This window comes from Aplosporella prunicola (assembly GCF_010093885.1).
Source record: "Aplosporella prunicola CBS 121167 unplaced genomic scaffold K452scaffold_1, whole genome shotgun sequence".
Taxonomy (NCBI): Eukaryota; Fungi; Ascomycota; class Dothideomycetes; order Botryosphaeriales; family Aplosporellaceae; genus Aplosporella; species Aplosporella prunicola.
In genome coordinates, this window is record NW_022983529.1 from 995060 (window position 1) to 1020220 (window position 25161).

Genomic DNA, 25161 nt, shown 5'->3' on the forward strand with positions numbered 1-25161 from the left:
TTTTTTTGCGGTGCAGTGCAGTGCAGGGGCGGGTTGTTGCGTGGGCGGTGACGGTGGTGATGGTTGGGGTGGTTCGGGTTGGGCTAAGTGAATAGTAAAGACCACGACTACATAATAAATAGGCAACACCCGACCGCCTCGGGCGGGCGGGCAGGAATAAGGTAATGTCGCCACGTTTTACGTCTGTTCATGTTCGTGTTTTGGCTGGAGTCGGATCAGCGATACTTGTTGGAATAGTGACGATGCTGTTGTTAAACGCGGTACGCACGCCATTGGACAGAAGCTTAATGTTTGGTTGGTTCTATTTTATGCTCGTAACTACCAGTGAAATGTGATGTGTACCGGCGGGCTGCTGACCTGACTGCCTTTGTTAGAGAGGCACTCCGTCTCGGCGGGTATGCAGCACTGCGCTGTGCTGTGTGTGCTCTTGGCTGTCTACGTGCTTGGTTGTCGCGGTGTGCTGTTTGGTCTGCGTCTCTCGCAAGGGTGAGAGGAAGGATGGATGCTGTCTTTCCCATGGTTGGAGAATGATGGCGACGACGACGACGCCGCCAGCTCCGGCTTGTTTGCGCGTCGTAGGGAGTGGGGTGTCGTGGTCGGGCTTGTGAGTGCGGGGAAAAGTCAAGTCAGGCGCTGCAGATAGCCCTGAGCGATCAGGCGCTCGACGTCGCCCTGGCGCACGTAGAACTGGCTGTTCTTGGTCAAGGTGATGGCTCTGCGGTGGCGGATGGTGAGCATAAATAACGTCGTTTCGATTCGTTTCGTGCGTGCATGGCCAACAGCAGAAAAGAAACGGCCGCGGCAATCACGGATGTGTGTGTATGTGTATTCGTGGGAGGGGAGGGAGCTACGTCTACGTACCCGTATTCAGTCTGGATCTCACCCGCATCCTTGAGGACGCGCACGTCGATGAAGAGGTCCTGCGGCGGGGCCAGCGAGCCCGTCAGGTCGATATCGGTCCACTGGCCCTTGTACGCCGCGAGCAAATCGCCGTACTGGCGCACGTACTCCTCCTCCTCAGGGCTCAAGCTGCTCGCACTGCCCATATCAGCGGTAAGGTCCGAAGCCGAAGCCTGCCTGCCACCCTGCTGCTGTTGCTGAGCCTGCAGCTGCGCCTGCTGCTGCGCCAGCACCAGCGCGCTCTGGCGCTCCAGCACGTCGACGCCAGCCCAGCACATTTCGTCGAGCTTGTCTGTGCGCACGCGGTGGTACGCGAGCAGGCAGCGCTTGTTGCGGCGCATGGCGAGGTGTGCGACGAGCAGGGCGCAGGCGGTCGCCGGGTCCGCGGATGGGTTGAACGCCCCCGCCCCGCCGCGCTGCTCGAGCACGCTCGACACGTCGCCGTTCAGCTCCCGCACTTCGCGCGTCGTTGCGCGCACGATTTCGGCTTGGTAGGGTGGCAGGTGCGTCAGCGCTTGCGTGCGCTTCGCGTGCTGGACCTGTGGCGCGTGTGAGCTTGCTTGGTCGTTGCTGCTGCTGCTGCTGATGGTGGTGTGGTGGGCTAGGGAAGGGGGCCGCGCGCGCGCACCAGCTTGTTTCCGAGCTCGCCGTACATGGTCGTCTCGTGGCCGTTGGCGTGGTTCTGATGCGCCGGTCGTCGTGTTGGTGTGGATTGCTCGCTCGCGACGCGTTGATGTGCCCTACATAAACGTGGATGTGAGCTTGAGCTGCTGTCTTGGTGCGCGCGGGGAATAACTTACCTAGGAGGGCGGGCTCGAGGGCGCGGCTATTAGAAAAGACATCGAGGTCTTTTATAGCTGGGTGAGTGGTGGGGTGTCGCGATGGGTCGTCATGTAGAAAGTGGAGGCCCGTGCGTGCATCGCGACGCGGTCCAACTATAAAATAGCGTCCTATGTAGCTATTTATTGTTACTCTGAATGCCTCAGGAATTAGGTGCTCAAATTTCTCATTACTATCTAGCCAGTGCGTCATCGTGGTAACGGCAATGCTACCATACTCGTATATATATATATATGTCTGCGTATGTATATACATGCACGTATGCACGTATGCTTGCTGTGCTAGAACGCTGCATCGCATCGCAGAAGACAGTGTCCACCCAACCAGCCCCCGACAACCTAACCCCACGCCCATCTCCTCTTTTCCCCATACCTAATCCCATCTCCGATCCCTGCCCGCCTCGCACCTAGAAAGGTAGGAGGAGAAAAAAGAAGAGAGAAGGAAAGGGGACAAAAGAAAAGGATAAGCGAGTGGTTTCAGCGACAAAGGAGAAGGAGAAGAGGAGTGACGGCGGACCAGCGGACAGCGCCAGCAAAAACAGAACCCACAGACAAGTCAACCAATCCCCACACTCAATTCAGAAAAAGAGACCAAGATGAAGACGATGAAGATGGTAAAAGTGAAAGTGATGATGATTAAGACGATGAGAGAACCCAATATAAGGGTATGGCCGTATCAGCGTATCCATGTCGCGTTGTCGTCGTCGTTGTTCGGCTGTCGATCGTGTAGTAGGTACAAATACAGAAAGAAAACGAAGCCAAACAAGAAAAACAAGCAGGCAGAGCAGAAAATAGAAAAACAGAAAAGACGAACAAAAAAAGAGCAAACGAGTCAAAATCAAGGGCAGCCAGCCAAGCCAGCCGAGGACGCCCGTCCCCCACTCCAGTCAGCCAGTGTCAGCCAGAAACCAGAGCTTGACCTGGCACCTGGCCTGACTTTGACAAGGCCGAGCCGCCCGATTCCACCCGTTCACCCCAACCAGCACCGACCGACCCCCAACCCCAATAGACCCCACCCGCCAAACATACCGCCATTTTCGCCCGGACAAAAGGAGTACCGCGCCAGCTTCCGCCGCGCGCACGCGCAGAAGGCACAGCAGCAGCAGCAGCAGCAGACACGCGTCGTCTCGACGACAACGGTATGTGTGCGCGCGGGGCTTGCGGGCAAGCTATGGTGCTAGAAACAGAAACAATAATGGAAACAAAAGCACTTTCTATAGAAAAACTCCGTTGCTTGCCGTGGCGTGAAGAGGAAGAAGAAAACCCAATCGCCGTTCCCCCGACCCCGGCCCTGGCCCTTTATATGCGCCGCCCCTCGGGTATAGAAGAAGAGGGATGCGGCAAGGAAAATAGCCAGGGCGATTCTTTGTGTTGGCATCAGACGCGTGCAATCGCTCGCTCGCTCGCTCGCTCAAGCGCTCAAGTGCTGCTACAGCAGCAGCCAGGGAAAGAAGCAAAAGCAGAAGCGTAAGCAGAAGCAAAAGGAAAAGGTAAGAAATGCGCAAGGAAACACCGTCAACAGCTTTCATTCGGCCGTTCGTTCATGCATCTGTCGCCGGACGCGGGGGCGGGGGCGGATCCACCATCGACGACCCCTTCTCCACACTCACGGGCACCACCTCCACCTCGACCCACTCCGAGTCATCCTCCTCCGCTGCCACAAACGGAATAGGCTCAATCCACATGTGACCGCTCTCGCCGACGCCCTTCTCGGGGTGCACGATGACGCTGGCGCCAATGGGCGCCGTGTGGGTGCTGCTCGACAGAGGAAGCTGGTAGCGCAGGATGCCACGCACGATGAGCTCGAACGGGTATTGGATCACGCGCTCCCAGCGCTCCGTACCGCCCGCTTCCGTCTTGTTGCCTGGCTTCTGCAGTCGCAACTCGCCAATGCTCGAGTGGGGGCGTCGCTGCAGCGGGTCGCCCTCGAAGAGCAGGGGCGAGTCGAAGTGGAAAATTCGTCCCAGCAGCATCGTTTGTGAGTCGCCGGAGGGATCTTCAACGGGGTCGTGCGGGTCGTCGTCGAGCGCGTGGACAGGAGAATCGGCATCTTGCTCACCGCCACCGCTGGAAATCGATCGAATCGATTTGCGCTGGCGACGACCGCGGCTTTCCGAGGGTCCTTCGCTGCGAGCCTCCAGGCCGTCGTGTTCGCGCCACCAGCTGTCCGTGCCCACGTGCTTGCTCTTGGCGAAAATGTTAACATCCATGTCGGCAATGGTGACGGCCACAATGTTCGGATTAATGGCTTCGACAAGCAGATCCAGCATAATTTCCTGCTCGCTCGCAAGCACATTCTGAATCTCCCGGACCTGGACGCTGCGGAGCGGCTTCGTCGTGGCGAAGAGGAAACCCACGGCTCCGAAAGCGAGCAACAGGACCATGATCGTCAGTACGAAACACCCGGCGAACTGCCTGAGACAGCCACCGCGACTGCGTTCGTAATGGTCGAGGTGTCGCAGACTCGCACTGTTGGGGCGCGGGCGCAGTGTGCGGTTGCGAGAGCTGCGGACCGTGCCAATCAGGGGCGTTCTTTCGTCATCTGCCCCCTCACCGTCCATGTCGTACGCTGACAGTTCGCCAATCTTCCTGCTGGTAGGAATGCCATGGCGAGTGGCATAGTGAGGAAATTTAGGGCTGGATGGAGCGGATCCGTGTCGCGACGCATAACCGGATGCACTGCGACTCTTTGGCTGTGGCAGCGCCGCATCCTCAAACAATCCTGAGACCATGTTGTTGCGCCCGTAGCGACCGATGTGGTGATGGTGTACGGAGTGGCTTCCACTGGGCCTAGTGTGGTTGCTTCTCATCGAGCCGTCGGGCCGGTCGTACGTATCGTCCTCAAGGTTGGAATTATAGTAAGGGACGTTAGCGAATTTCATACTTCTCTTTCCGGCAATGCTGCGATGTGGCTCTGCCTGGAGAACAGGGCGGAAACCGCCGCGTGATGTCTCTGCCAAGCTCGCCATCGAGTTGACGCTTGGGGTACGAGAGTGGTGGCGAACGTGTGGCTGGGTATCGGGGGGGTTCGACTCGTAAACGAAGGTTTCGTCGGAGTCGGACGAGTTGGCTTCATCGACGGCGCTGGCGACCTTTGCTTCGAAAATGTCCGCTTTCGAGGATGCTTTTCGAGGTGAACCGTCAGCATCTGCAGTGTATGTGAATCTGGGTATTGGCGGGGGGCTTTGCCACGACTGTGTTGAAATGTCGGTGCTTTGGTAGCTTATGGCTAGGAAAGATTGTATGCCGAGTTCTGTGTTGAAACTGCTCGGCATGGTTGGTGTAGTGTTGGAGCGCCCGCGGCAATCGGGTCTTACAATAGCATGCTGTTGATGACGTTGGGGTGTATGAACATGGTGATACCTACCAGTGCCAGAAACAATAGAAGGTGCCTTACGGATAGTCTTCTTCTTGTCCTTCTTCGGTCTAATGGTTTCGTTGCTCGCTTTCAGGCGCAAACTGCCGCTGGGCTCTGCGCGACCTGGGATAATGCGTTCCCCCTGTACCAAACCTATCGGCGCCTGGGGGATTGACCTGACCGTTTCCGTTTCTACCGTCATGTTCTTCGAAGGTTCGGTGACGGAGCGGGATTTCGAAGGCACGAGGCCGGTGAAGGAGTTTCTCGACGGGAGCGGTGGTGGATTCCGTGAGGAGCTACTCGTCTTCTTTTGCTCTGTCCGTCTTCCCCTGTCTTCGGTCCTGCTCCCCCCGCTCTCATTCCCACTCTCCCGCGCTTTTGAATTATTTTGTTCTTTGAAAGCATCAGTCGCGGGCGCAACAACCGTGTCATCGCTCGAGGGTTTCGCCATGGAGTTGTTACTGTGAGAGTGGTCAGTTGATACTTGCAGAGATTCAAGTGTAGATCAAGGGTGCAGGCGCGCAATCCGAGGCTGATCATCATGATGACAGCATCATATGCACCAATGCCGACGTAACCTTGACCGAGGCCTCTCCACAGGATATCCAGCAATCTACACAGAGCGGATTGTACCTTTGTAAAGTGAGAATGTCGAAGCCGGGCGTAGTGGGCAGACTGCCTTCTTGCACCGTCTCCAACATGGGCGCTGTGCCGCTCGCGGCTCGGCCCGGCGCCTTCATTATCATGCCTCCCTGATCCTCCGAATCGCTTGCGGTACTATCATGCCTTGATTGTTGTTGTTGCTGCTGTTGTTGTTGTTGTGTTGACGGAGGCGGATTCGGGGTCTGGGCTCGCTGCAAGACGATGTTGGGTGCCGAGGTAGTTGACGAGATTTCGGGCCTCCGCGACAACGAGCGCTGCGAGTTGCGGCGCGAACGAGTACTGCCCGAGGGCGGCGGCGACTTTATGCGCGGCGATATGGGCCAGTGAGGCGTGGTGTCGCCGGAGGTGGCGGCGGTGGTGGGTTTCTGGGCTTGACGTGGTGCTTTGGTAGGGTCTGCGACAGCGGCAGAGGAGCTGGCTGAGGCGAGGGCGCGCTGGATAGCGGCGGCGGAAGGCGTCGAGCCCACGCCAGACAAGGCGGGCGGGCGATGAGGGCTCTGGTCCTGAATGCTGTTCTTGCGCGACCTGGCGACGCGACGGACTGGGCCCGACATGGCCGAGTGAGCGCGTGGTGGCAAGCGGGCGGGCGAAGACTCTCGCGAAGTCATGGGCGAGCTGGTCCTGGAGGGCCGCGACGACCTCATCAAGGCCTGGGCAGCCGCTATGGCATCGGGACTCGCGCGGCCCTGGGCGGAGGTGACTGCGGCTGATTGGGCTCGGGGCGTGTTTGTTGTCGCACCGGTAGCACCGGCTGAACGAGCAGCAGCAGGGCTGCCATGCTCAGCTCCCATTTGCTGGTTGGCCGTTTCGGAGGTGGAGGGAACGCTCTCCTCTGGGGCGGTCATGGTGCAGGGTGCGGCTATGTAAGGTCATGGCAAGCGGGCCGGCGTTACTGGTGTTGAGGGTGCGGTGGAGAAGAGGCGTTGTCATTGCTGCATTACGCGAAGCGCTGCTCTCAGGAAGGACCTTGCCATCAACGCGGCGAGAGGCCGTTGGTGGGCAAGTCTAGTGAAACTACTCTACAATCGGCGGTCTGCGTCGGGCGCCCGACGGCTGTTCATGGATGGCTCGTCACGCTCTCGTGGGTGTTCAGCCAACACACGCACTAGCCGCCCGACAACGCATCCTCTTCGCATTCGCTACTATTGGCGCCACTCGGAAAATCCCCTCAGGTATCATGGTCGTCGTCACTAAAACAAAGGAACACACAAAGGAAAACCAGCCCCACCATCCCATTCCACCCCCACGTCATCCCCCACTTCATGCCCTATCAGCCTTGCCAATGTACAGTCAGAAGAGCAATCAACAGCATAACCGAGGTAGGAACGTCTTGTGCAGGCTGTGTTTTTTTGTAAGCGGCCGGCCATCTTCTATGCCCCGGCCTGGACGTGCGAGTTGGTCGATAATACAACGTATAAAATAGAAACAGTGTCTCTGCCGAATGGTACTTATGGAGAAAAGGAACGTCTGTGGTCGTCGGATCGTCGTGTCGTCAGCATGATCCGATAGTCCGTCGTCGTCGTGTGGCAGTGTCGTGCCTTCAAAAGAAGCGCCGGGAAGCAAAAACGCCGTGGTAGTGAGCTTTGTAAACCGATTGGGATATCGCAAAAGCAGAAACAGCAAAGCCAGAAGGTCACTGGAAATCATGCCGCCCGGGAGCCCACGCAGGCCTCTTAGCCAAGAGGATCTTTAGTGCAAACGCCCGTCTTCCGTACACCTAAACACCGGCAAGATGTGGTTCGTATATTTCTTGGAATTGCTTTCCAAGACGCGAGCCATGGCTCGCGTTAGGGAATCAATTAACCCCGGAGTTGGGAGTGATTCAGTCGGCATCGGCCATGTCAACGTCATGGTTGAGGACCTCTTCCGCAGGACCCCAATTGCCCTCGTAGATCGTAGCGCCGGCCCGACGGCGCCTTTCGACCCACTGAACACCCTCAAGATAGTACACTTGCTCGATGGTGGGGCGTTGCTCGGGCTCAGGATAAATCATCCATTGGACAACCTTATCCAGGGCACCCTCGTCATCCGGATCCGCCATGAACTTCGGAGGATCAACAAGCGCTTCGGAGCGGTGGCGCCTTGGTGATAGCTTGCGCAAAGCTTGAGAAGTCTCGTCCTCGTGATCGGATCCCAACAAGGTCTCGTGGGACAGAACGTGGTGATGATCATCCGTAATCGGATCGCCGGCTTCGTCGCGTTCGAGCGTACTCTCGGAGCTCCAGGTCAGGCTAGGAACATCGGTCATGTCGCCGCTCCTAAGCCGTTGCCACGAGACACCATTGTCGGGAAGAATGATGTTTCCGGCAATCTCAACCATGATCATGCCGAGAGCGAAAATGTCTGCTGGTTTGTCGAACTTGCCATGGAGGACTTCCGGGCCAATGTATTCACGGTCGCCCTCTCCTTCAATGCCATCAGGAGCTGGCCAAGTACTGGCAAGTCCAAAATCACCAATCTTGAGTACGCCTTCCCAATCAATGAAGACATTTGCTGGCTTCAAATCCAAGTGAATGAAGCCGGAGTCGTGGATGAATTTGACGCCCTAAATTACATCAGTATACTGTCTTTAGAGGTGTACGAAGAACATTAGCTTACCAAAGACAACTCCAGAAGGATTTTCCAGATTCTGAAGTCGTCCAAGCGAGCCTTGTCGCCAGTTTCACTCAAGAAGGTTTTGAGATTGCCATTCTCACAATACTCAGTCTGAATGTAGAGGTGGTTCTCCTCCACCCAGCTGTGCACAAACTCAATGATGTGTTCGTGCCCGCGAAGCGTTTTGAGAATCTCTACCTCACGTTTCTTCCGCTCCTCGTCTTTCGGACCAGCGAGCGGCTTTTTGGATTTCTTGACAACCCACCCTTTACTTAGCGACTGGGCTGATTGAGACTCAGTCGTGCTACTTCCAACCGGTTGGCCGACCAAGAAGACTTGTGAGAACTCGCCATCACCCGGAAGAAGCTTGACGCTCTCAAACCGGTTAGTAAGACTCGTGTCGACGTCATTCTTGGTCAACCCCGTGATTGGCCCAACGCCTGCTCCCGTACTGAAGTGAAACACTTGGTCACGGGTAGCAGTGGGCGTCGCTGGAGGGAAGCTACCTGCGCTTCCTGCACTAGAATTAAACTGAAGCGAGCCACGGCGATTGGCCTGTGCCGAGATTGACAGACGCTTGGTATCCGGCGTGAAGCCACTTTGAGGAGTTTGCGGTGACTGGCCGACCGTAGGTGTATGGATAGCTGAGGAAAGAGAGGGCTTCTTAGTAACGGGCGCAGGTGATGGAGTAGAGAGTGCAAGTTTCGGAGAGCGCTCGGTAAACAATGGAGTCCCCTTGTTCGGACCCCTACGGAATACGCGAGAATGCCCAAACGACGGAGAGCGACAAGGCGGAAACGTCCTTGAAGCAAACGTAGGGGATTCGTCCTCGTCCGCAGTACCGAAGTCCAAAGACCCAGTTGGAAAAGACTTACTCTTGGGGAAGCTCGGAGAAGTGATATCCCCTGGGGTTGGCGGGACAAATGTGTCTGGAGCAATGGAAGCACGGCGTCCGAAAAGGTTGCTCCTCAAGCTGTTGTCCCTAGAATTCCGACCACTGCTGCCTTGCTTGGTCGGCGTTGGAGGGAACTCGTCAAGGCTTGATTGGCTGTCTATGAGAGCACACGGCGACTGCAAGTGGTCGTCCCCGTCAATGCTTACGAAGCTCCCACGGCGCGGCAACGCATTCATCCGAGAGCCGAAGATACTCACACCCTGTCCAAAAGAGACGGGCGTAGCCTTCGCCGCGTTCGACAAGAAGGGCGTTGACGGTGTTCCGAATTCGTGCTGGGCTCCGGTTGACTTGCCGAAAGTGCTTCTTTGGAACGGTGTGGAGCTTGACAAAGGTGGAAATGATACTCTTTTTGACGGGGTGTCCGGCATCGCATAGTTTTCAAACCCTCCCGGCGGCGGCACATCAATGTTGCGATTCTTCTTCGACATTAATCCCGTCGACAGGAACGGGGCTTGGTGAGGCCTTGCGCCCTTGAACGAATCGGGAGTGGCAAAGCTCGACGGATCTGACGGATCGCCCGCTCTTGTGTTGAACCGACCGCCGGGGCGCGAGGCTCCGATTGGGAGTGATCGTGAAAAGCTGATGGGAGGCCTTGCAAACTCTGCGATGGTCTGTCGCTTAGGCGCTGGGGCCGCCGGCGTAGGCTGCTTGGGTGAGTCACCCACATCACTCATGCTTGAGTTCGATGAGGATGGAGTGAGCGCGTTCGACAGAGGATGCGGGTGATGTCCCGTGGCCGGGCCGGACATCGAGCGCTTGTTTGGTGGGAAAGAACGAGATACACCAAGAGGGGTGCGACGGAACGGCGATTCGATGACGTTCGCCTGATCGCTCATGGTAATGGCGCTGTCGAGAGACATGCGTGACTTCGATCGAGAGGCGGCATTGCCCGGCATAAGGAATTCGTGACCCTGGTCCTGTAGGAGGCGCGGTCGCGCGGTCGCACCGGAGCCATACCTCTGCTGGAGCGTGGACCGCCTGAGGGAGGACAACTTGCGGATCGGGGAGGCACGTCTGGGGCCAAGCGGAGTTGAGAAGGAGTAGTTCGACATTTCCCTGTCCTGGTCGTTGTTGCCGCGCTCTTCAATCTGGCTAGGCGGATGGTCGAAGATGTCGAAATCGGCGCTGAACGGACCACCGTGCAAACTGCGCCTTTTGGCGGTAGGGCTGCCCAAGCTTGCTTGGTCCAGATTCATGATACCATCGCTGCGCTTCAGAGGGCTCGATTTTGGCGGGTGGAGTGGGCCTTCCGTCTTGGGCTTGGCGAATTCAAATTTGATTGGGCCGTCGTTGAAATCAAGGCGTGCGACGGCCGGCTTCATGTCCGAGTCGGATTCCATCGGTTCGGGGTCTTCTTCAGTGTCACTGTCATCGTTGGAGCCCCGACCAGAGGAAGAGGGCGACTTGTTGGCTTGGTTCAACGAGTCGCTGAGGGCGCGGCGCGGCGGGCTTCGGGCACCTGCGCGCACGCGAGAAGAACGGAAAGGTGCAAGGCGGGGACGCGAGCCGGATTTGCTTCTCTTGGTGGTGGTAGTGGGAGTCGCTTCCAAAGGGGAAAATGGGAAAAGATTAGGCGCATTGTTTTCCTTGGACGCGGCCGACTTGGGGCTGAAAGCCCTGGACAGGGCCAGCGGCGAGAGGGGCGACTTTGGCGAATTTTGCGGCGACGTGTGCAGCGTAAAGCGCGACGCCTTGGATGGCGAGCGGGACAATGATCGCCGGATCTGCTTGATGGAGGGGAAGCCGTCGACGCGGTAGCTGTGCGGATGGGTTGGAGAGTGGAGGTGCAGCGTTCCGCCGACCTCGCGATGTGGGGAGTAGGCGAAGTCCATGCTCGCGGTTGAACTGCGGTCGACCGTGGCTGATACGCGTCGCGTCAGTCGCGATAGTGATGGCTTAGGGTCGCTCAGAGGCGGGAAACTCGTGACAGAGCGCGCCAGAAGGCGATTTCTGCGGTGGTGTCGCGTGTTAGATGGCAAGGCGCTCGTGCGGAGAGAGTCGCATAGGTTTGTCCAGGCGGAGGCGACGCAATCGTGGGCAAACAGTTAAGGCTGCTGCTGCGCGCTTGCGACCGCTCCGTAGGAATGTGAAGCGGTGTTTACAGACAACAGGAGGCGCTCCTGGGTGTGAATAGCTGAATTCCTTGCCCCCGAGTTGTAGAACCTGGCTACACCGCCCGTCTCAGCTCCATCCAACGCTCAGCATGCGTCGGGCGGCAGAGAGGGCGCGCAGACGTGTCGAGCGAGGCAGAGTCGCTCTTTCGCGGCGAGTGTATTCGGGGCGTTGGCGACGCAGCGGAAGGCGGGGGCGTGAGAGCGCGTGGAATGCGGTGCGACCGAGTAAACAATGAGGCGCGTCGCGGAGGCGAGCGGCGGGCGCGGTCAGGCGGACAGGAGGGCGCGGGAAGTGGCGCGGGCTGAATAATGGCGAGGGCGCAAGGCCGGAGAAGGGTCGAGTCGAGGGGAGGCAATGCGCGCGGCGAGAGTTGGCGGAGCGCAAAGGGAGCGGGTTGCGGATGGTGGACTTGGTGGCTAGCGGAGGGCGATGGGGTGGGTGGAATCGATCATTAACCGGGGCTAGGCGGGCGGCGTGGTCGCGTCTTAGGCCAACGCAACCGAACCGAACACGCACCGCCATCCCTGTCCGCGCTTGAGCTTCTGCCAGTCTCCGGTCCTCTGCCTGGGCACTGACGGCCTTGCGATGCGACACGCCGCCTCCTGAAGCCTTTTTGTGTTTTTGTTTACCATTGTTACTTACGGCCCGCCCCGGGGCTGATCATCACAACAAACCCGCTGCATTTCCGCCTCTCCCGCCTCCGAACGATTCACGCCCCCCTCCTCCACCGTCGACTCCCTCCACCATGCGCCCGCCGCTCTGGGTGCTGTGCCACACTGAGGTAGCCTCAAACCCTCCACCTCATCGCCAAGATTTAAACTCCCGATGACGTCGTTTTTCCGACGAAGCCGGCTTCGTTGACAGGACCCCAGCGCAGGGCCTCAACAACGTGGGGGGCGAAAGGGACCACCCCCCACCACCTGTCCATCCATCACCCTTGATTCTCGGCCCGTCGCCGTTCCCTAGCAACAGTCTTTCGAGAGTGGTGATGTTACTTTGATACTGCTCTCTCCCTCTCTCCCTTCCTCCCTCCCTCCCTCCCTCCCTCCTCCACGCCACAACGCCAACCGACTGAGGTGGCATCCGGTGTGTGCGCCGCTCCTCCCACCCCGGATCGGCTCCAGGCTCCAGCTCCTGCCTCCTGCCACAGTCATGGTCGGCGAATCTCCGGGGGCGCTGCCTTGTGCCAGGGCCCAAAGCATCCTAGGCCATGAAGCTGTCGCCCTGCCATCCTTTGCAATGCAGGTTAAGCGATCGCCGATCACGCGCAAGAGAAGGGACTTGCTCAGAACTGGTAGCTCGCGGCCGCCAGCGTGGTCACCGGAGACGAGTGCCACGTCTGACCTGCTCAGGCCGTGCTTTTTCTCCAGACAGGTTTCGAGCCAGCTTGAAGACAATACTCTGCCAGTGCTAACAAGGGCGTGACCATCGCGTGAACAGGTCGATCTGATGTGCTGTGATGGACGAGCGACGATTGCCGTGGTGTTTGTTTTGGGCTCGTTACCTGCAGCAACGGCAAGGCCGGCCAAGTTGGAAGATGCTGGCATTGCCTAAAAGGTCGACGATCGGTCAGGATCATCCTTGAATCCCCGTGCTTGCGCACATCCGAGCTCCACGGCAGCTCAAAAAAGGGCAAGCAGATCAGCGGCCCCAACCCAGCACAACGGCGAAGAACACCGGTTAGCCAGAGGTCGAGATCGTTAACCGCCAGTATTATGACAGCGAGACACACGGCTTCACGCCTCTAGCTCGTCTTTCTTGAGCAACTACCTCGCTCTCTAAGATCGTGTTCAACTCCACTATCAAAAGAAATCATGGTGAAAGGTCGTTATCAATGCATCATTGACGTCAATTGATCTGTAAATCTAAAGGTCATTCGTCCAGCGTCACCCGCCGCTAGTCATGAGGGCCAAGAGCCACTCTGTCGGATTTTTAAAGCATGACGGCGGCGACGACATCATGACTTGCATCCAACGGGCCGAACGACATTCCGACCATTGTATTTGCACGACAACTATGGAACGAGAGACCGACCCAGCCAGATGGCATCGCAGGTACAGATGATACGGATTGCTGAAGTTGCAAAATTGCCAACTACTAAGAATTCAGAATTAATTCCTTCCTATGCATGTACCAGATACTTTGATAGCATGGTACTACCGGTCGCCACTCATGCGCCCTCCTGGCGCTCCAACTCTTTTCAATACTTGGGCTTGAATGGCAGCGTCGACATCTGTAGCCCCGGGTTTGCCTTGATGCCGAAAAGATCGTAGATCCACTTCAAGATGATAAAGAAAGACTCTGGCTCGCCCATGTGCTTGACGTTAGGTACGAAGCTGGAAAATCGGTCAGATGCTTATTGTCAATATAGTCCGCGACCCAGAGAAAAACATACCGAGCCTCCTTTGGCGCACCATGTTGCAGCGCAATGTAGTAATCGTCAATTGGGAAGATTTCGTCCTCGGTGCCCTAGCGAAACAGTAAGGACGCATTTTCAAGCAATAAAAACATGAGATGGTAAAGAATTTCTTACGTTCACCAAAAGTAGCCGTGCACACTCAGGCTTGTCCAGGGTTCCATCTTTGAGGAGGGAGAACTTGTCCGAAGCTTCTTTTTTGAAGGTTTCTACATCGGTTCCGTAACCGAACTTGTAAGCAAGTGTGTTCGCCAAGCTATTCAATTTCTGTCAGCTTTCTTTTCTCGGGGATGCTTCTGAAAAAACTCACTCAAAGGGATATTCCAAGTGGTTGACCTCATTCAGCCACCGCGGATCAAACATATAATGAGTACCACCGCCCAACGCCACCACACCCGCCACGCGGTCTGGATGCGTATGAGCCAGTCTGATGGCGTAGAAACCACCGGTTGAAAATGCCCAAACAGCAATCTTGTTGCTGTCAATACTCTCCTGTTCATTGATCCAGTCTAGCAGACTCGACCATTGTCTGTCCGGGCTTTTCGGGTCAGTTGCGAGAGCTGGAGAATCTCCAGTGCCTGGTATCTCAACCACGACAACGCCGACGCCATTACGACGCCAGCCTTCGGCCCATACGCACAGCTCAGTCCGGTAGCCGTCTAATCCCGTCATGATAACAACCACAGGAGCGGGATTCTCTTTTGAGGAACCTTCAGGAAGCTGGTGGTAGATCGGGATGTGGCTACCCTCGCCTTCAATGGCGTACTTGTGCGGGACTTGGACCTCGTACACGGGGTGCTCTCGTAGATTCAAACCCTTGATGCACACCTCTTTTCCCTTCGTCCACGCATAACGCTGCTTCTCGGAGCGGGGCGCCGGGAAGCGCGAGATGCGCCAGACGGCAGAGGCGCGCAGATAGTACTCGGACGCCTTCTCTTTCTCGCCGGTCTTCTCAGCCTCTTCGGCGATGCTTGTGAGATTTTCGGCTTGCGGGCGAAAGACCTCAGCGTAGGCATCCCAATCGTAGGGCTCCTTCATGTCTAGCCTCGTCATTTCTTCCACGATGGGCTCGAAGTCTTTGGCGGTGCCAAACATGAAAGGGTAGACGCCCATCTCGGCCTGTGGTCACAATGCAGATCAGAAACTAGAGTGACAGTGCGAAGAGCAACCGCGAGCCAACTGACGGGCTTCTTCCACTTGGTCTCCCACAATTGCTTGAAAGACTCATGATGCGGGGCTTTGTCCTTTAGCTTATCTTGGATGAAAAAGTTGGCGTTGGGGGCGGCCATGATGATGGATTGTCTTGACACTAGGGCGAAGCCAACAATGGGATTCAGAGGCGCTCAAAGATACAGACTAGCAGCTAGCAGGTAGCACCAAGGACCGGGAGCAGTGAGAAATGTACAGACGAGCCAACAGCCTATTCAGACGGCGCGCGCGCCTAGTATTTGTAGCGGTAGACTTGCCGGACCTTGTAGAACCAGAAAAAAGCGCTGCAGCGCAGTTCAGGAAGCCGTTTCCTTGGATGACGCAAGCTGTCGCAGGGAGACAGGCATGATAGAGGGCTTGGCGCGTCGACGACGTGGCCGCCGTGAGGGGAGCCGACACTCGAAAACCAATGTGTCCACGTCTTAATGCGCCTCGGTCGCAACATCCGCGCGGCATCCATTGGACGAGCAAGACATGCATCCCGTCCCACGCCTCCTATGATATAATAAACATGGAACATGGACGAGTTCACGAAAGCTTTGGGGTGCCGGGGATTGGGGCTGAGCGAGGCCCGATGAGGTCGGGAGCAGACATGGAGCGAGATCCATAAACCACTGTACTCAGATAGGGTAGGGCGCCGTCGGAGAGTTGAACCGGTTCCGCCGCGCAGCTCCCTCGCTCCCTTCCCATCCTCCCTCGTCGACCTAGCAAACAAAGCGGCTGCTGAACAGCGAGCGATAGGGATCGATGGCGCCGTGCATCCCAGTGCCATGGTGCGACGGCGGGTAAAAGCAACGCGGTCGTCCGCTCAGCTCTCACGTCGCCAAAACCGCGCCCGATCACCCTCGCACATCGTCGTCTTCGTCGTCGTCAGCATCAGCGTCGTCCTTTGTCCCTACTGCACCGCACACTAGATGTTTGTACTCCCAGGTCTCGCTTTGGGAGCGTTACGGCCCGCCGGCGGTCGGGCGAGAGCAAACCTAGGTAGCGTGCGTCGCCCCGGCGCGCATGTAACTTATGCCCTCGTACGAGCTCGGGGCCTCCAAAGTGGCGATACAATACCGCGCGGCTCCGCCACCCAAGAGACGCCGACTGCCGCGCTGGGGGTGAGATCCTATCTAGATACGACAAGCAGGCATCGGATCGACAGGCCCGGCTGGACGTTGTAGGGAGGGATGCGCGCCCGGAAAAGGGGGCGGGCGTCGCTTCCGGGCGATCAGGGGGAAGAAGAAGAGAGCGAGGGGAACGCCCGCCGCCGCCGCCGTTGCCGCCTGAAGAGCCCCTGCAGGCGAAGTCCGCAGGGCTGCTGTGTCGGGCCTGCCAGGGGCTGGTGCAGGCCCGCTGCTGTGCCTTTGGGAACTCTCGCCGGTTTCTGCTTGCTCGATCTAGCATGGACTGACATTGACAGGGGAGCTGGCCTCGACTCATGGGCAGATGAGGGACGTCCCGAGCCGAATGCACGTCATTTGTCTGTAGGTAAGGATACCCCTTGTTTTTGGTTCTCTTAATCCGTTTGATAATCATGTATAACATGGCGGAGCTATAATTTGCCTAAATCGGCTCTTGGTCACGCAGCCTACAGCTCGATGATCTTGTCTCAAGGCCGACTCGCAAAGTTTGGGGGCCGTATTAAGATAGAACATGAGACCAAACGGAACATCTGTCCGACTAGTCCAAGAAGATGAGCCTAAAGCGCTCCACCACCTTACATGGTAAGGCTTTATCATTTGTTTGTTCTAAGAACTCATCAGAAATAAAATATAATCTGGGCCTGATAGGAAGTACAGCCGGAGACTGTAGTTTTGGTTAGGGAAAGCTGAGAAATATTAAGGCAACGAAAGGATTTACAGCGAAGTAAACTAAACCTTACGCTCATGTGGATATGGTTATCGAATAACTACCGAAGCATGCTTTTCTCAATCGCCATTAGTCAACATTCGCATGAAACGTTTGCACGACCATTCTGTACAGGTTTCCTTTATTATTACATGTCATTGCATTCATTTGGTCTTTGTGATGGGTTTCGAGAATAGATGAGAGAGAAAGACCCATTAGAACAAGGGTCAAGAGGTGGGACATGATAAGTAGGTAGGTGGAGTCATTCACATCCAAGGGCCGTTATTCCTCTTCGTTCCACATGCGCTTTCTGTCTAGGTAGGCATCGTTCTGTCACTCCGGACTTCTTTAAGCGCATTCAATTCCCTTGACGAAATCAAAAATAACAAAAGTATAATACTAAAAAGCATCACTCAGAGAGGCAAAAATTCAGACCCGAAAGTCCTATAAACCGCCGGCCGTGCAAGGGCGGTTTCCCCAGCGAAAACGCTGTGGTTCGAACACTCGAACTCCAGGTGTTAAACCTTGAAGTGTTAAGGTACCTTTACGGTGGCCACTAAACCACACGACGCTTCTAACTCGTGTTCTTACTAAGTAGACCGCCAACTAAACTTATAAGGATGGTAGCTAGCGCCCTTGGCTGGGTTGCCGGCCATCCCAAGTAACCGCGCCTGCTCGCGCAAGGCGCAAACTTCACCGTGCTTGAGGTCCTTTGCTTAGTTGCAGACTCCCCGATCTTTCTCCTCATACCCCGCCTCTACTTACCTATTTTCCGCTTCACCGGTACTGACTCTCGCGTCTACCTCACACATGCTCGTTGCAGATGCTGGCGTAGTGGTACCAGGTAAGCCTGCGAGTCTAAATAAACCCTCCTCTCTCTTGCTCCCTCACTCTGTCCCTCTCTCTCTATCCCCCGACATTCCAAGACACACCCAGTCAATTTCACTCTCACAAATCAATAGTTCAATTGAGAAATGCCTTATTAATGGTGTAAACCGCAACAAACTCAACGCCCACTCCGCCAACGCCCACTCCCACAACACCCACCCCACACCACGCACTCACTCACTCTCACCCCTCATGACAAATCCCACAGCCCCAGTCCTCCGCTCAACCTCTTCCCAATCCCTCACCCTCACCCTCACATTCTCCAGCACCAACTCTAAGAGGCTCTCCCACACAATCGCCGGCGCCGAGAAATTTCTCCCGCCATACAGCGCGTCCAGCAGCAGCGGATTCGGCCCCGGCGCCCCCACCCACGCAAACCGCAGCACCCGCAGCGTATGTCGAAACGCAGCCAGGTAGCCCTGCAGCGACTTGAGGAAGTCGCGCTTCGTCATCGCGTTCACGCCGCCCGGGAGCGGGTTTAGCAGCCGTATGTCGAGCGTTTGCAGACTGCGCCAGAAGGGCACCGCCGTCCACGGCGCGGATATGTATGCTGCGCCGTTTTGCCAGCGAAGGAGAGTGAGCCCAATGGGGTGGATGGGGTGTAGACGTAGGCTGCGGAGATGAGTGAGCGTGGAGGACTCGAGCGCGAGACGTAGCGCGAGGAGCTGTGCTTCGAGGAGGCTGAGGACTGGCCAGGTTGCGCTGCCGGGGGAGGAGATCGTGAGGTGTGTTAGGTGGGGGAGCTGTTTGAAGAGACGGGTCCAGCGATCTTGGAGGATGGTTACGGGTGGTGTTGCTGTGGATTCCTGGTGTGGAGAATGGAGGGTTGGCAGGGCGTCTGCTAGGCGAATCACCAAGTGGCGGCAGTAGGTAGCGATGTTGGTGAGAGGAGAAAGAGGTCGGTATTGCTGCCCGCTCATGCCGTAATGCCCGTCGATGTATAAGGTGCGAAAAGCCTTTGAGTAGAATACATTGATGCTGCCCTCTACCCAAGCCTTGAGCGCCTTGCTGGTAACGCGCAATGCGAGAAGATCGCTGCTGGAAAGAAAGCTGCGGACTAACTTTGCGGGAAAGCTCAGATCGAACGCCCGGTTGTAACTCCAAAGCACATTGTCTATTATTCCTAGCCCTACGCGCGGCTGCAGGAAGTCTTCAAGTATTGAAATCTTGCGGTGCGGAAGGACACGCCACAAAGATTTGGAAAATTTGTAATGGACCATGATGATTTGGTTGTTTGACCTCGGATATACAATCGAGCTTGTGCGATTCGGAAAGGGCTATATATAAATAAACCAGACAGCGGGAGATCGCGGATAGAGGGCGTAGCGAAGAGCGTAACTCGTGATACTGCAGCGATTCCGGCGTTGGGGGTGGAAGGAGGCTGATGCAGTAGCATGATTGTTGTTTGGTAGAAGTTGACCACGCAGGCTTTATACCATGGCTATAGACGGCATGTCGTGCCAGCGGATAGACACGGAGGAAGTAGGCGCCGCTGGAAGCCGAGAGTAGTTCAGCATGTGACTCTTAATCATGCCTTTGTATGCGGAGCGTAGCTGAACAATGGCGCAACAGTTAAAGCTCTTTAAGGCCAAGACCCGTCTGTCTGGTTGTTAAGTGTAACCCACCCAAACAACACTTCCGCAACAAGCACCATCAACAAACATACCACCCCTCCCGCTATAAGAGCTTCTTCCGCCACTTCACTCCCAACCGGCAGCCCGGTAGTCTAGTGGGAAAGAGACAAATTTTAGCAACCTTGTAGGTCTTCGGTGTTCCGTTACAGGTTTGCTCCTGTTCGAACCTGAGATTGGACTATCAGGCTGGGCAACTTTGTAAGTTCTTCGGCGTTCCATTTCAAGGTTGCTCGCCTATCATGGCGTCGGGCCACAGCGTGAAGTGCGCTGGCGAAACTCACATAGCGCGGTTTATAGGGGCCTACGGGCCTGATTTTTTGCTAAGGTTTGCCTTTATTGTTGATTATCGTTTTTGCTCTTGCTCCTATGCAGGCTAGGCTCTCAGATCCTTGGGGGGTTTCTACACCGAGTTTTTGGCGCATGATGGGCCCTCGTTCCATAGGTACGTGACTTGTGTCTGTGATCTCACTCTGAACAAGTTAAAATTGACGGTGAGAGACGCTCTGACTTTGGTGTTTCTATCAGACCACGAAAGGCTTACATCAAGCCCCCACGATTTGCGACAAAAAACAGTAATTGATAAGAAGATTCTTGCGTCATATCCTTGGTGTCTCTTTGACCGAAAACAACAATTTTCCCTTTGATTTTCTAGAAACTGGAGAGTGAGAAAAGATATAAATCGGTGCAGAGTAAACATATGTCAGCAAGGCCTCCATTCATTGTTATACAGATGTGGTCTGATGGACGGGATGATAGGCAAGAGGTTGACGTCGCAGCAACCTTTTTCCATGGCCGGTTCTCCACCGGGCAGGCCCGATGTGTCACCCGCGTCATCGTGAGGATCAGTCTCAACAACAAATTTCCCTCTCCACCACCTCTTCCTCCTTCCTACTCCCCGAACTTCCGCGAATTTCTTGTAAGTACACCTTTCCTGCCTTGCTACATCCCTTGCACCGCTTTGCGACAACGCCAGGAGCTCAATGGTCTCACCTCGCCCTCAAACGGCCGTTTGGTGGGGCTCGAGGGGCAGCGGGGTGAAAGACATAGCTTCACTAGTATGGCCGTGGCGCCGTTGACAGCCCGCAACCGCCCTGCACTGAACCTGGCCTGCTTCATCAGAGCTATTCGCACGATGAGAGGCGCAGTCATGGCGAGGACAGGCTCTGCGTTCGGCCTGGCAGCGGAAGCTACTCGGCGTCTTTTCAATCAGCTCAGCTGAGGTCACGTCGTCGCTGCAAACTCTCACGCTCCTCGGACGCACCTGCCCCTTGGGAAGCGACCCCGCTGACAGCCTATATTAGCGCAGTTTCTCGCTTTCTACCTCCCCCAACTTCCACTTCCTCACCGACTGTTTCTCTGCCCTCCGGACGAGCCGATCTCACCCACCACACAACACAACACAACCCATATATAACAATCCGCCAAAATGGTCGGTCTTGGTCCTAGGAAGCCCCCTTCGCGTAAGGGTTCCATGGCCGATGTGCCCAAGGACCTTCTCCAGACCATCAAGCGCCTGGAGGACACCTTCACCGTCCCTGCGGAGAAGCTCAATGAGATCACGGACCACTTCGTTAATGAATTGACCAAGGGTCTCACCAAGGAGGGCGGAAACATCCCCATGAACCCGACTTGGTGCATGGGCTTCCCCACCGGCCATGAGACCGGTACCTTCCTCGCCCTCGACATGGGCGGCACCAACCTCCGTGTTTGCGAGATCAACCTGCCCGAGGAGAAGGGCGAGTTTGACATCATCCAGTCCAAGTACAAGATGCCTGAGGAGTTGAAGACGGGCACTGCCCAGGAGCTGTGGGACTACATCGCCGACTGCCTGCAGCAGTTCGTCGAGTACCACCACGAGGGCGAATCGCTGCACTCAATTCCCCTGGGTTTCACATTCTCGTACCCCGCGTCGCAAGACTACGTCGACCACGGTGTGCTGCAGAGGTGGACGAAGGGTTTTGATATCGACGGCGTGGAGGGCAAGGACGTTGTTCCTCCTTTCGAGGCTGCGCTGAAGGAGAGGGTACGTCTAACCTCGGGGATTAGCAAATTGATGCTCTGACTGACAATCAAATGTAGGGTGTTCCCATCAAGTTGACTGCCCTGATCAACGACACCACGGGTACGCTCATTGCCTCCGCTTACACCGATGATCGCATGAAGATTGGCTGTATCTTCGGCACTGGCTGTAACGCAGCCTACATGGAGAACTGCGGCTCCATCCCCAAGCTTGACCACATGAAGCTTGACCCCGATGCTCTCATGGCCATCAACTGCGAGTGGGGCGCTTTCGACAACGACCACAAGGTCCTCCCTCTTACGAAGTACGACCACCAAATCGATAACGAGTCCCCTCGTCCCGGCCAGCAGGCTTTCGAGAAGATGATTGCCGGTCTTTATCTCGGTGAGGTTTACCGTCTGGTCCTGCTTGACCTTCACGAGGACCCCGGTGCGCACCTGTTCGAGGGCCAGGATGTCAGCAAGCTCAAGAAGGCCTACAGCATGGACGCTTCGTTCCTTGCTCAGATCGAAGAGTGAGTTGCTTCAATTCCACTTCTGAAATGGTATATTAACATTGCACAGGGACCCCTTCGAGAACTTGCAAGAAACCTACGACCTCTTCGTCAGGCAGCTCAGCATCAAGCCCAACAAGCCCGAGTTGGAACTGTGCCGTCGCCTCGCCGAGCTGATCGGTACGCGCGCCGCCCGCTTGTCGGCCTGCGGTGTCGCCGCTATCTGCAAGAAGAAGGGCTGGGACGAGTGCCACGTCGGTGCCGACGGCTCCGTCTTCAACAAGTACCCGCACTTCAAGGCGCGCGGTGCCCAGGCTCTGCGCGAGATCTTCGGCTGGGCCAAGGGCAAGCGCGACCCCATCGAGATTGTCCCCGCCGAGGATGGTTCCGGTGTCGGTGCCGCCTTGATTGCCGCTCTCACGTTGAAGCGTGTCCAGGAGGGTCAATACGCCGGTATCCGGGACCCCCAGGGCATGCTTGAGAGCGCGGGCAAATAAACGAGACCATTCTGAACGGCGATGATGATCGGGGGCGTGCTGGAAATACTTGATGATAAATAACCCCTAGCACGCGTTGTCTACCTACTGTGTATATGATGCGCGGCAAACAGGCCGCTTGGCGGCTACATTTGTGCGCGGTGTTGATGGCGCTATGATCCACGATTCTAGATAGGCGATAGACAATCGATGAACTTTCCTACGTGTCTAATTATAGTGTCAGGGAAAAATAAGTGCAGCTGGATGAGTTCATCGTCAGTCACCTCATAATGTAGGTAGCCAGGGGCGAGAAGCATGAACTCACGATATCTTCTTTACACCGCATCGACCCTTGGCACTCGGGCAAGGCAACTAGGCTGCAAGGCATTGAACCAACAGCCAAGCAGCTCGGCCTCTTTCCTTCTTAACCAAACACATGGTCCAGAAGATTCAAGGCGGTCTGCGCTGCCACACCGAATCTAGAAAGCTACGAATAAATTTAGTCTTCCGCCATAAAGCTCTCAACATGTTACACTTTAGCAGATGTCTATTGAGAGAGCGTTAGGCTATTATTTTAGCACAAGTAACTTTCCGAAGTTATAGGAAATATATAAACTAGTCTAGCTTCTGGTTAAATTTAGTTATACGTATAGTTCGCCTGGATGGGATAAGTTTCGCGACTGTATACTTTTCTTGGGAAAGGCAAAAACATATTTGTACACACAAAATTTTACGGAAAACGGAGGGTACGGCTGCGATTGTTGATGTGTGGGGTTCCGACGCCGGCGTTGCTGGAAGCAAGATGACGAAAGACGTGGAAGAAGTAGTTTTGTTGGGGATGGATGGTGGTGGTGCATCGGCGATGGTCGGCCATGGTGTTTACGGCAGAGACGTATATTCGGGACGGCCAACGAGTTGGATAGATGGATTTAGGCTATAGTCTTTTTTTTTTTTTTTTTTTTTTTGTCGGTCGGCTCAACGGCTTGGTTTAAGCTTATATAGCGTGTGGTTTTGGTAAGGCGTTGCTATTTGCGGCATGCCGCATGCGGTGCGGTTCCCAACGGTCTTGCTTCTGGATCTTTGGGTTCGGGGTTTGTCTTTTGATTGTTGGTTATGGGTTTGAAGGTGACGTTCGCAATGATGTTGGTTATTAAGTCTTCAAACATTCCATCCATTTACAGGAATAGTAGTTTAAAGTGTTATATGTACTATGCAAAAGCCGAGCCTTCTCTTAACGTAATGCATAAACATCGTACCAGCAAGCCATTTCACAGCCCTGAGTTGGTTCTTGGGTGAAGCTCCAAACGCAAAAATAGCGTTACTCAAGAAAGCTGTTTGCGTAGTTCGACACTTCAGTTAATATGTTTTATCATTCCAGGCATCGTTTGGTATGTTAAATCATCGCGACCAGCCTATAGCCCATTAGGATGAATATTCGTAACAGGGCCAATAGAAAGCCCAGCAAGGAACCATTGCCTTGACCGACTGTGGCTTTATCCGGGAAAAGTCCCTTAGGTCTTGAGTATGACTTAAGGTTGTCCTAATGGATCCACTCCACAGGAAAAATAGCGTTTGAAGAATGTCACGGGCACGTTAACGCTGCAGTACTTTGATACAATGGCTGAATTTGCAGGAGATATACAGACTATTAGGAAATCCGCAAACACACTGCTGGAAATTTGGGAAGTAGTCCATACCAAAGACGTAGAATTCAGTAAAATCCGAGAAGTCAATAGCCCAAGCGGCCTTTGCGTTTGTGAATACTTGTGGAAGGGGAGTTAGTCCCCACCCCTGACTCTCCACATTTGAAAGAGCGTATTTGGGATCAGTTGCTTTCAGTGTTGTCAAGAGTTGTGGGTAGGTATTTGGCATGCCTAGGATCATTGTCGCCGCAACTTTGATTAGAAGCTTGAGCCCCTGGATGCGCATTAACGGTGGGCTGAATACGAAGTTATACGTCTGGACTGGGCAAACCGCGAATTGCCATTAGAGTGCACATTGACCAACTTGTCCGGTCAACCAGCATTTGATCCATCTACCATCCTGGCCTTGGGCGTGTGTTCCCTCTCTTTTGAAGCGGTACCATACATATGATTTGCTTTCCGTGCAAGCCACGTGGTGCTATTTCGCTGTTGACGCCGTTCTGCCAATGGAAAACGACGGAACTGAACCAATTCTCTTTCGTTTTTTGGTTGTACAGTTCATTCTGTTTGTCGTAGGGCGAATAAGCAAGGAATCAAAGGAGAGTTACGTGATATCTAACATCGTGAGGAGCTCAAGCTCATGTATGCACTTCCTCATCCATTCCTGAGATTGCTGTCGTTGAATTTCGTTATGCTCGTCAAACACGGCAGATACGCCTTCACCTCTCGCTCACAGACGTGTACGATGATGTCCGTCTGTGATGCTGCCTCTTTGGTCGGAGACGAGAGAACATTGCGTTGAGGAACTTTTGGGTGATTTACCAATCACTGGACAGTGACTGTTAAAAGAATGAAGGCATAGCCTGATTCTTACACCCAGAGGCCGGGAGGCTACCAGCCAGTGCCGTCCTCAAAAGACCAAGGAAAATTATCCAAATAATTCCAAATCGTTCGAAGTTTCCTGCTCTTCTGCACGACACGAACCAGTCTGCCCTATCGCCCAGCTCCAAGAAGCCATCACTGACAACAAACCTACGTTTGAGTTGCGAATCCACGTCTCCCAAGTTGTTGTTTTTCGCACAGCACATCAATGATCGTCGCACGAGCATGCCTAGTGGGTT

At 55.3% G+C, this 25161-nt stretch overlaps 12 protein-coding genes across 12 annotated transcripts; 2 read left to right on the forward strand and 10 right to left on the reverse strand.

Moving 5' to 3' along the window:
* Positions 1–621: 621 nt before the first annotated feature.
* K452DRAFT_323497 (uncharacterized protein) lies at positions 622–1555 on the reverse strand (the record flags this gene model as incomplete). The annotated part of the gene is made up of 3 exons (XM_033544642.1): positions 622–715; positions 862–1439; positions 1529–1555. 3 exons carry the CDS (start codon positions 1553–1555, stop codon positions 622–624), a joined length of 699 nt encoding a protein of 232 aa, XP_033403082.1.
* Positions 1556–2214: 659 nt separating this feature from the next.
* K452DRAFT_6453 (uncharacterized protein) lies at positions 2215–3100 on the forward strand. The gene has a single exon (XM_033546965.1). The coding sequence runs from the start codon at positions 2336–2338 to the stop codon at positions 2918–2920; it is 585 nt and encodes a 194-aa protein (XP_033403083.1). The 5' UTR covers positions 2215–2335; the 3' UTR covers positions 2921–3100.
* A 180-nt stretch (positions 3101–3280) lies between these two features.
* Positions 3281–5299, reverse strand: K452DRAFT_217284 (uncharacterized protein; the record flags this gene model as incomplete). Its single annotated transcript, XM_033536277.1, has 2 exons — positions 3281–4863; positions 5107–5299. 2 exons carry the CDS (start codon positions 5297–5299, stop codon positions 3281–3283), a joined length of 1776 nt encoding a protein of 591 aa, XP_033403084.1.
* Positions 5283–6714, reverse strand: K452DRAFT_6494 (uncharacterized protein). Its single transcript, XM_033546979.1, has 2 exons — positions 5731–6714; positions 5283–5490 (listed from the first exon to the last, which is right to left on the reverse strand). The coding sequence occupies exons 1-2, from the start codon at positions 6603–6605 to the stop codon at positions 5481–5483; spliced, it is 885 nt and encodes a 294-aa protein (XP_033403085.1). The 5' UTR covers positions 6606–6714; the 3' UTR covers positions 5283–5480.
* An 868-nt stretch (positions 6715–7582) lies between these two features.
* K452DRAFT_304230 (uncharacterized protein) lies at positions 7583–11142 on the reverse strand (the record flags this gene model as incomplete). Its single annotated transcript, XM_033542797.1, has 2 exons — positions 7583–8305; positions 8359–11142. The coding sequence occupies 2 exons, from the start codon at positions 11140–11142 to the stop codon at positions 7583–7585; spliced, it is 3507 nt and encodes a 1168-aa protein (XP_033403086.1).
* Positions 11143–11491: 349 nt separating this feature from the next.
* K452DRAFT_304231 (uncharacterized protein) lies at positions 11492–11947 on the reverse strand (the record flags this gene model as incomplete). Its single annotated transcript, XM_033542798.1, has 1 exon — positions 11492–11947. The coding sequence occupies one exon, from the start codon at positions 11945–11947 to the stop codon at positions 11492–11494; it is 456 nt and encodes a 151-aa protein (XP_033403087.1).
* A 1370-nt stretch (positions 11948–13317) lies between these two features.
* Positions 13318–15243, reverse strand: K452DRAFT_282385 (uncharacterized protein). Its single transcript, XM_033539579.1, has 5 exons — positions 15026–15243; positions 14152–14960; positions 13959–14097; positions 13821–13894; positions 13318–13761 (listed from the first exon to the last, which is right to left on the reverse strand). Exons 1-5 carry the CDS (start codon positions 15128–15130, stop codon positions 13626–13628), a joined length of 1263 nt encoding a protein of 420 aa, XP_033403088.1. The 5' UTR covers positions 15131–15243; the 3' UTR covers positions 13318–13625.
* A 264-nt stretch (positions 15244–15507) lies between these two features.
* On the reverse strand, positions 15508–15808 carry K452DRAFT_6519 (uncharacterized protein). Its single transcript, XM_033546985.1, has one exon. It carries the CDS (start codon positions 15738–15740, stop codon positions 15579–15581), a length of 162 nt encoding a protein of 53 aa, XP_033403089.1. The 5' UTR covers positions 15741–15808; the 3' UTR covers positions 15508–15578.
* A 1-nt stretch (position 15809) lies between these two features.
* On the reverse strand, positions 15810–16690 carry K452DRAFT_6518 (uncharacterized protein). The gene has a single exon (XM_033546984.1). It carries the CDS (start codon positions 16581–16583, stop codon positions 15927–15929), a length of 657 nt encoding a protein of 218 aa, XP_033403090.1. The 5' UTR covers positions 16584–16690; the 3' UTR covers positions 15810–15926.
* Positions 16691–17897: 1207 nt separating this feature from the next.
* K452DRAFT_314555 (uncharacterized protein) lies at positions 17898–18994 on the reverse strand (the record flags this gene model as incomplete). Its single annotated transcript, XM_033543766.1, has 1 exon — positions 17898–18994. The coding sequence occupies one exon, from the start codon at positions 18992–18994 to the stop codon at positions 17948–17950; it is 1047 nt and encodes a 348-aa protein (XP_033403091.1). The 3' UTR covers positions 17898–17947.
* Positions 18995–20834: 1840 nt separating this feature from the next.
* K452DRAFT_304234 (uncharacterized protein) lies at positions 20835–22418 on the forward strand (the record flags this gene model as incomplete). The annotated part of the gene is made up of 3 exons (XM_033542799.1): positions 20835–21431; positions 21488–21942; positions 21992–22418. The coding sequence occupies 3 exons, from the start codon at positions 20835–20837 to the stop codon at positions 22416–22418; spliced, it is 1479 nt and encodes a 492-aa protein (XP_033403092.1).
* Positions 22419–23884: 1466 nt separating this feature from the next.
* On the reverse strand, positions 23885–24503 carry K452DRAFT_6557 (uncharacterized protein). Its single transcript, XM_033546991.1, has one exon. The coding sequence runs from the start codon at positions 24324–24326 to the stop codon at positions 23991–23993; it is 336 nt and encodes a 111-aa protein (XP_033403093.1). The 5' UTR covers positions 24327–24503; the 3' UTR covers positions 23885–23990.
* Between the last annotated feature and the right edge of the window lie 658 nt (positions 24504–25161).